This window comes from Hemibagrus wyckioides, linkage group LG20, assembly GCF_019097595.1.
Source record: "Hemibagrus wyckioides isolate EC202008001 linkage group LG20, SWU_Hwy_1.0, whole genome shotgun sequence".
NCBI lineage: Eukaryota > Metazoa > Chordata > Actinopteri > Siluriformes > Bagridae > Hemibagrus > Hemibagrus wyckioides.
This window is the reverse complement of record NC_080729.1, coordinates 16,677,309-16,687,235: the sequence shown is the minus strand read 5'-3', so window position 1 is coordinate 16,687,235 and position 9,927 is coordinate 16,677,309. Positions and strand designations below refer to the sequence as shown.

The following is a 9,927-nucleotide window of genomic DNA, read 5'->3' as shown; positions in this document are numbered from 1 at the left end:
TTATTAATAATGTAATGCATTTTATGTAAGATATATTAATAATTATAACCTATAATTACATAAGTAAATATAATTATATTATATAATTATATTATAATTATTGCTGATTTATAACCAAAACAAAATACATATTTTCACCGAATCACTAAGCTACAGGCCTCTGTGAGAAGAAACTATTTAAACTAAAGCTATATTATTAGAAGCTGCTAAATTATTACTCAATCATGATCCAAGTTACGTCGCTTGATTGAACTATCTTTATTGACATCGTTAGTGCAAAAATATTCACGTCTAAAGATAAACCATGACAAAAAATAAAGAGTGACAGTTAACAAAACTGCATAGGCAATCATACAATTCTTCATACAGGTCCAAACAGCTAATGTCTAAAAAGTCATAGTTAACAAAAAAAGAAAACTTAATCTTTGGCTTTGTCATTTGCTTCTTTATTGTTCCCATGAAACCATAATGTTTCCATTTCATACAGAAAAAACCTCTGCAGTTCTGCCAATAGTTCCCGAGGTGATGCCTAAGACAGATAGTACATGCTATATTTGGAATAACATTCATTTTATCAAACATACCATACAAAATATAAAGAATTTTGATTCTTATACCCAATTTCTGGCATTACTTCAATATCCTGCTCACTTTCAGGATCAATTTGGAGTGCCAAGGCAAATGGTAGCAGTTACATGATGTGAAAAATCCTTGATATTTAAGCAAATCTGTTTGAATATGGAAATAGCTTCAGTACAATGTCTTCCCTCCTTAGTGACACTCTTGCGTGTGAAGCGTTAAGGTCCCTCGACTGAAGTGATGCCTATTAGTAGAGATCTTGTCTTTTTATTTAAGAGTCTTAGGCGAAGAGCAGCGATCAATAACGCTGAGCAACGAATGAACACAGAGCGGTGCCAGACTGAGCGACTCTCCTTCTGCATCCATACACGTAATTGCTATGACAGCTACACAATCAGCTAATGACCTCATATCCTTCAGCAAGCTCTGGGGGTAGACAGGTCATTTCTTCATTTAATCAGTGGTTGTCCAGACCAAACCAAGTCTCAGGCAATCCTGGCGATGCCTATGAATGATTAAAAACACTCCATTTGCTAGTGAATCCTCTTTGACGTTACACTTCAGTGTGTCCTTTAGCAGTGAATGGATGGATTTATATCAATTCTCAGTTCAGGATTGCAGATAAACAAGTAACTATCCAAGCACAGGACATACTGAAGAACTTATAGCATTCATGTTTTTCTCTGATTTTCTGAATATGAGCCAATTTAGTCCAAGACATTGAAATTGGGGTGTGGTTGGTGGTCTGGACAGGAATATGATACCTGGAATAATGAGGATTATTGTCCAGTGCACTGTCCAGTCAAAGGTACACATGTACCACATGCCAGCCAAAATGCACACCTGCTAGAATTAGGGACAAGCATTAGCCCGGGTGAGATAAGGACAAGCATTAGCCTGTGTTAAAGTAGTTCATGTATTAAGTTTGACAGGAGACAGTAGAGCTACAGGACTTGAGTCCAGTCTTGGATTCTTGGATAGTCTGGTCACGAGACATTTTTTGTATTGACTTGTGTAAAACATGTCAGCATTTGTACTTGTCTTAGTCTTGGGTCACTGTTCTTGCTAAATACAATCTTGGCCTTGATTATTTTAGAATTTATTTCAGCCTTACAGCCTAATCATTGGTGTAATGTACAGTAAAGTCTTGGTTTCAAAACAGAATTGATGGATTTTGGTCTTGACCTGGTTCCACTTAAGTTTATAAACACAGTCTTCTCTTGGTCTTGACCTTGACTCGATACTTGACCTTGACTTGGAAATGATGTATTGACTACATCCTACTACCCAGTTTACTTGCCACTCCAAACCTGATACCTGATTACAAACTATCCAGGAAATGACCGAGGAGAGGTTTCAGATTCCTGGGTTCATTGTAGAATTCCTACTTTCTTATAAAGTCAATGGTTGTAGAGTGCATAAAGTTTAGCTATCTCTTTGAATAGCTTCTTCATGAGCAACAGATAGCAAAAATCTGCTTTCATGTCACATACCATGATTAAGATACCTATTTGTTGCGCACAGTTCTAACAGATTCTACAAAACTGTACACTGTACATCTTTACAAAATCCGATCCTCGGATCACATGGGCTGCCAGGTTTTGTCCATGGACTGAATATGTTCCTTGGCCTTCATTCTCAGAGCTGCAATGCTGGAGCTGCGGTCCATGTCCTCCAGCGGATACTTGTCATTGAAGGCTGGAGGACACTGGTACGGTGGAGGAGGCATGGGTTGCATTCCCTGCACTATGCCTGGAGTTGAGTTAAGGTAGCCCGGGTGGCTCGGGTAGGTGGGCTGCAGGCTTTGGGATGGACCCATGAATCCCGGGATGCTGTGCATGGGAGTGGCACTGGAGAGGGGTGACGATAACCATGAGTCTAAGGGCAAGGAGTTGGTCATTGGTCCCACATTTGAGGGCATGGGAGGCCGGTTGAAGGAGAGCATAGGTGAGTCATGGAGCTTCATGCTACCGGTGTCCATCTTCTCCTGACGCCGCCATTTTGCACGTCGATTCTGGAACCAGACCTAGAAGAAAATCCATGAAGGTTTACTTTGGTGGAGGTAAGACTAAATGAATTAGAGGTCATAAGTGTGACTGCCAATTAAACAAATCTCCAAGAATAAGACTTTGCTATTTGCACTGTCTAATGGTTCCCATTTACACATTATCTCTTACTTGGTGCTGCAAGATCTGGCCAAGCTACACCACATTAAAAGAATGCTAGATGACCACACATTACTCCAATCCTACCTGCACTCGTACTTCTGGGAGATTGACCTTCATGGCCAGTTCTTCTCGACTGTACACATCGGGGTAGTGGGATTTCTCAAAAGCTCGTTCCAGCTCATGCAGTTGGTAAGTGGTGAAGGTAGTCCGGTTGCGACGGTGTTTCTTCTTGGGTTGCTCATCCTCGAGAGGTTCAGGAGACCTGCTGTCACTCTCCACACCATGATGGTGAAGATCCGCAACCTCGGTTTCACATTTATCGTTTGAGAACAGTCCTGTATCTGTAGAGACACAAACGATTGCTCTTTATCCTTTTATTTGAGAACAAAATGTTGAAAAGTTTCAGATAAGCAAACAACTTTCAAAGAAAAAATAGTGTTCACAATAATGATTGGGCTAGTATTAAAATGACCATCACACTCTCCATATAGCATTCTTTGGTTTAATTTTCTGGGAGGAATTCTATGTAGAGCCGTATACAAGAGAGTGGATCCCTATCTGAAGGCAAGGACATAAGCACCTGAAGAATTCATGAAGAAAGGGGACATATATGCAGTCCTAAAATCTGATTGGCTGAGCTGTTACAAAATCCTCGATATAGGCTTTCCCTTTGATGGCATTGCAACATGCACTAGACATCTTGGCTAAGAACACAGTTAATCCTATAACACACGCCCTCTCATGATATAACTCTTTAACATAATATATCATTGCATCATTTTGAACAAGACATGAGTTCAAGACATGAGTTCCTTCACATCTCTCTGTCTGTCTGTGTATTTCTCCTCAGTAATCCCTGAATATGCAAACAGATGTCACCTGCTAAACCTGTGACAGCTCATGTGGCCTTGCCTGTTAATCCTACTGCTTTAAAACCACTCAGCTTGTTTGTCTACATGACAAGAACCTGCTTGGCAAAAGTAGAGATTTTTATTTCCAAGAAACAAATAAAGAGCCATGCCAGCCACATGTTGTAGGAGGAGATGAGTGTAAATCGATCTAATTAAGTTAGGCGAGATTATCATCAGATCCTTGCTTTAGTGCGGTTCTGCTCGTAGCAGGTGTGACTCTTGATAAGGTTCTTTCTGCAATTAGGAGTTTGTGATTTCCTTTATATTCTGTATGCAACGTTTAGTTGATTAGCTCCTATAAGCTAAGCTGACCTCATGGGAAATTAATATGAAAGTGTATATTACGTTAAATCACGAGAGGGTGCGTGTTTTAGGGGTAAGTGTGTTCTTAATATTAAATTCTATTATTGCGATGAGATCAGAGGCATGCATATATCAAGGATTTTGTAATGGCTCAGCCAATCAGATTTTAGGACTGCATATATGTCCCCTTTCTTCATGGGTTCCTCAGTTGCCTTCTGATAGGGATACACTCTCTTGTGTCCAGTTCTACATCGAATTCCTCCTAGAAAAATAAACCAAAGAATGCTGTATGGAGAGTGTGATGGTCATTTTAATCCTGGCCTAATCATAAACATTTCGGTCTTTTCATTTGACCTTATAGGAATTATCACACATTTGTAGGTAGGTCTTTTTTTTCAAAATCTTTTTGTTTTATTTTTTTAATCTTTCTAATTGTATTATGATAGTAATCCATTTATGTAAATAAAAAAAAAAAACAAGTCTCTGTAATTTCTGAAAAATATGCTTAAATATATAGCAATATAATAATATAATAATAATAATAATAATAATAATAATAACAACAATAATAATAGTAATAATAATAATAATAATAATAATAATAATAAGAAGAAGAAGAAGAAGAAGAAGAAGAAGACATATTTACCCCTGCTTTATGGAAATATGTTTGTATTTGATCAAATTGGGCCCATTATCAAAATCTAGCTTACTTTTTTAATTAATATATTATTCAAAAAATGTTATATTTAAAATAGCATTGTTATAATAGTTGGGTGCGCTTATTCTAATACTTTTTTGTTCATTTTGAGTCTTGATCCATTTTGTATTTATGACAGCTGCATTCATTTTATGATGAATAAATTGTAATTTGTTGTACTTTTCTTTCTCTTTACTGTTGAAGAGGAATTTACAGACCAGCCATTAGATTGGGATCAGTGCAGGTTAATGATACAGGAAATAATTCCTAATGTTAGTTGCTTTTACTAAGTATGTTTTATAGTGTAGTGAAATCTCCAGTGGAAGTAAATGTATATGAGGCTCCGCTATGGACGTTAACCCTTTGTTGAGCCGTAGCACGTTGTATTTACTGTTATGAATTATGATTGATATCTGATATGATTAAACACTATTTCCTCACCGTGATAAGCAGTCTGATGGGAGTTGTCGGAAATGCTGGGCAGGTGAGCGTAAGGGTCAGAGGTCACCTGTTTCCCCTGTTCCACCAGGACTTCTCCGTCACCTTTACGTACCCCGGCATGTCCCACAGGGGTGAGCAGAGGGTCCTGTTCCTTACTGAAGCCCAGAATGACATCGATGCTGTGCAAGCGCCCGCCCATCGCTGATCCACCTCCTTTCCCCAGGTCGTGGTAGTTGTCTGACGAGAGGTAGCCGTCGTCCGCCATGTTTATGGAATCCAGACACAAATGCATTCGAGGGCAGGAGTGTACGTCCAGGGAAAGTTGTTGAATGTTGTTGAAAAATAAACGACGAATGGAGTTAGCAGACTAGAGAGAACAAGGTAGCATCTTCTGAGAGTTTGGGGGTGTGTGGTTTCCTGTTGGGAGAGAACGATCGGTGATGTTCTAATTGTCAATTAGGGTGGATTATAAAGTGAGAGAGAAAGTCAGGTGAGGGAAATAAAGTGACAATAAAGTGTTCATGTGGTGAATTTTCATTGTGCTTAAATGGTGCGAATGAGTTTCCATCATTTGAAGCTGTTAGCATCTCCTCATAGACCAAAAGTTCATCAAGCAATCGTTTTTGCTCATGTCCATAAAACTTCAGCTCTTCGTCTTCAACCAGCAAGGTGGTATATCCTGAGACATAACTCATCTTGACAGCGTCTTTTTGCAAATCTAATATTTCCCATAGCTATAATACAGATGGATCTCTTTAAAATCTCTGTACAAACGTCATATCAAGCATTTTAAACCTAAAGTTTAAAATATTTCTTTACTGTGTGAAGACAGTATAAATATAAATATATAAATATAAGTATAAGTATGAATATATATATATATACTTATTCTTACACTATTCTAGAAATCTCACATTTGTTACCTTTATATTTATTCAAATACACCTTGGAGTTTTTGAGATAAATTCGTTTTAAAATTGAGCAGGTCTTTTTCAAGCAAGAGGCTCAAAAATAGGCCTCGGTTCGAAAAGGTCCAGATATCTCTTTGCTGCATGAAGACAGTGTGAATAACTTCTCGTGTATTATTGCTATAGAATTTCCCGACAATCTGCAGAACTTTCTTTTTTGAGAGCTTTCCACAGTCACTAGTCAACAGTTGCTTGTTTTCAACCCTTACAGAAATTCAGAAATAATTTGTGAGAGAAAATTTTCAATTAACATTCACACTGGTGTCTTTTCTAAGAACCAGCCACTAGTTGGATTTTCAATCTGACATTTTTAGAAAATTTCATCGAAACCTACCTGCTCCTTCTTAGTCCTTCCACATCTCTGTCTCTTCCTTGGCGCTGTCGCTTTACGAATGACAGTGAAGAGAGCATGCGGAACTCTTTTGCTCGCCTGGCACCTTATTCAGCTCTTCCAGACTGTTAACGAGCGCTAACTCGCCGCAGACACAAAAGCAACCCGAAAACACTCCAAAGCACAAAAAAAGTCCCGTCCACCCAGTGCCAAAAGGTCCTGATCTTTATGGCCTAGGTGTCTCGGCAGTAAGCGCTCCGGCTCCGGCACACGAGAAAGAAGACAGGCAAAAGGAAAAGACTTAAGAGGTTTATTAATTGGAATCCTTCCACTTTAAGAATGATTGACAGTTGTTCACTGCTGGAGTAATTGCTCTAAACGGCAGCAGTGCTCTGGACACAGAGGGAGGCCGGCGCTAATGAAGCTCTGACAAAACTTTCTTTCAAAAATCTTTTGTTTAAATGATAATGGCGTCCTACTGAAAATGTCCTCTAATCCCTCTTATAACAAAGAAAACACACATGTATTAAGATGTAGAGGGTTTTGTTTTGTTTTTTCTCGCTGTTCAGTGTTCCATAACATCACTCCATAGAAAGTGAGCGACATAAACCTACATTCACTCTCGGGTGTAATTAAAGTTCGCTTTGTGTTTGTCTTAAAAAGAAAACGGCAAAACAGGGAATTTATACTGGACTTCCTCAGAACGTGACTCCACTCCTAGAGGTTGTGGACGTCTTACTGCATTCTCACCGGCCAGTTAGGAAACGAAACATCGTCCGAGTCACTTTACTTGAAATGGCACTTTAGGATCTATACAGTTGGCAGACATTTTGTCTTGTTTGTTTAACTCATTTACCCTTCTTATTGATGAAGACTCGCTAGATTAGATTAGATTAGATTCGATTTCTCGAATCTGAGAGGACAATTTCGTGAAAATTTGAACAATGATGATGTGTTTGTGTTTATTTACTTTAACAAAAACAAGGTAGAATGTCTAGCTTCTAATCGCATTTCATGAAAAATCGTCATAAGTGCTGTTCCATTAGAAAATCGAAACTAAAACTCACACAATCGCTGTAAACGTTACGACTATGAGATACGACGCATTTCTAACAATACAGCAAATAAGTATTGAACACCTCACCACTTGTCTCAGTAAAGATATTTCTAAAGGTTGCTATTGACGTGAAATTTTCATCAGATGTTAGTAACAACCCGTGCAATCCACACATGCAAAGAAATCCAAGCCAGAGATTTGGGATGGGTTTTTATCAAGAATCTAGTGGAAAATTTCATGTCAATAGAACTTTCAATGCTTATTTATAGGTGTTCAATGCTTATTTGACCCGCTCTAACTTCTTGTACTTTTCTTTGAACGTTTTGAAGTTACAACCTGTAATTTCTACAATATCTCACAGGCAATGTAACTGATTGATTGTGTTATTTAAAGCATTTGGTTTCTTTTTAACAGGATGTGTATTGATTGTGAAACTTTAACCACATTAGAATTGGACAATTTTATCAAATTTATCTTTCGTCCATGAATCTCCCAGTTAGCCCACTAAGGCTCGAGTCTGATGGACAATCCTGCACTACCACTTCCAAGATTTCCCTCCTGATCTTAATGACCTTAAAGAAGCTCCACAGACCACAGAAGTTTTAAGATATCAAGAACGTGATGTAGGAAAAAAAAATGCTGTGCATAAATCAGAAAAAAAAAATCAAATTCTTATTTTTATTGATTACATACACAACCATACGCAGTACAAAATGCCCCCGCCCCCAAAGTCTGTATTAAAAAAAAGAGAAAAGAATAAAAATAGAATAAAAATGAAATGTTTAATAAAAAATAGAATTTACATACACAGAAATTGAGGAAAAATATACAGGAAATATTAAAAATATATATTTATATATAATTGATAAATACAATTGGTGGCAGAAACAGTGTGAGTGTTTTATAAATATATGAAATATACGATAATTATTAAGTGCAGGATTATGGGCGGTTTTTAGTGAATATATGCTGTGTAACATCAGGACGAGGTTTTTGGGTGTTGATTCAATTTCAATGTTATCTCAAATTCAATGCAAATGATTTATAATGCTCTTTTTACACTCTATAATCAGATAAAATAATACAAAAAAAACATTATTTTTCATATTAATATGAATATTCACCTCTCTGTGCTGCTTATTTAAATAATAAATAATTATAATAATTAGCCGTGAGAGTGAATGAGTCTTTCTAAAAGGTAGATAATCATGTGACGTGATCTCACAGCTTTTACAGGTAGCAGTTTTCAAATAATACTGTATGTTCATCATAATTCATTTTCACCCGGGAATGCTATTAAAAACTACTAAGAAAAGGGGGAAAAGGGGATTATTATTATTATTATTATTATTATTATTATTATCATTATTATTTGTAATAAGTCATTATGTGTTTAATATTTATTCAATTATATAATAATAATAATAATAATAATAATAATAATAATAATAATAATAATAATAATAATAATAATAGCAGTGTTAGACCAGGTGAATGATAAAGATATAAATGTATAATTACAGAATGTCTAAAAGTATAATAAAATGACTGTAATCAAAATAATGCTAACATGCCAATAAAAGTTAAATTATAAAGTAAACAATTTTTTAAAAATCGGTGATAGATGGAGCCTGATGAATATTTATTGGTAATTTGTTCCAGATGTTTGTGGTGCTTTAAAAAAAAGTTTGTGGAAAAAAAGAGTGTCCGATCTTAAAAAACAATCTGGACCACAGTTAAAGCCTGAAAAGATTTGAACACTATAGTGCTAAAATGTACTGAAGGAAATAAGCAGCCAGCGTTAGAGTTAAACCCGGTCTCAAATTAACCTGTTATGTGTAAAACACTTCCTCAGACTATTAATGAGGTACAGAATGTGTTCATGTCGAGTCTGGTGTTAGTTTTGTTCTTGCATAAAAGAAGACAAGTCAGGTGTCGGTTATTATGACACTGAAGTTTAAGGAAAGTAAAAAGTGTGTGTGTGTGTGTGTGTGTGCATATGATGGAGTAATCAGTCTTCCTGGAACACGTACTACACGAGCCAGTTACAAGCTTGCAGATGGGAAGAAGAGACCAGACAACATTTCTCGGTGGAGGCTGACTCGGATAGCGCTCACATGGAGAAGCTTTAGCGCACAAAGCTAGCAGGCCATCTGGCTGAGGGGAAAATTCCCCATCGCTGGCCTCAACACACCATGCCCTAGTTAGAGACACTCACAGAACAGTATGGTACAATTATTCACTGGACTGTCAGGACACTTGAGCCATATTAGATTTGTATCTTTAATGCAGCCGGCAAAAATGGTCAAAGAAGTACTTGAAAGCTTGATAAATAAATGAGAGACTTTGCAGAAAATGTGTCCTGATGATGCAGGAAAAGGGAGGAGCCGGTGATTACTGAGAAGCGTGATTTATCCAGTAATTAATTCACTGTGCAAATTTCCCCCATCTAAAGCTAATAATCTTTAATAA

At 37.0% G+C, this 9,927-nt stretch overlaps 1 protein-coding gene across 1 annotated transcript; it reads right to left on the bottom strand.

The window, feature by feature from the left end:
- Positions 1–2,161: 2,161 nt before the first annotated feature.
- On the bottom strand, positions 2,162–5,391 carry rx2 (retinal homeobox gene 2). The gene is made up of 3 exons (XM_058419064.1): positions 5,100–5,391; positions 2,832–3,088; positions 2,162–2,605 (listed from the first exon to the last, which is right to left on the bottom strand). The coding sequence occupies exons 1-3, from the start codon at positions 5,389–5,391 to the stop codon at positions 2,162–2,164; spliced, it is 993 nt and encodes a 330-aa protein (XP_058275047.1).
- Positions 5,392–9,927: the final 4,536 nt, after the last annotated feature.

Excerpts from the sequence above, each read along its gene's own strand:
- rx2 (XM_058419064.1), bottom strand. The coding sequence starts at position 5,391 with ATGCATTTGTGTCTGGATTCCATAAACATGGCGGACGACGGCTACCTC. Across the intron at positions 3,089-5,099 it reads CCATCAGACTGCTTATCACG|ATACAGGACTGTTCTCAAAC; the intron begins GTGAGGAAATAG and ends GTGTCTCTACAG. Across the intron at positions 2,606-2,831 it reads TCCCAGAAGTACGAGTGCAG|GTCTGGTTCCAGAATCGACG; the intron begins GTAGGATTGGAG and ends ATTTTCTTCTAG.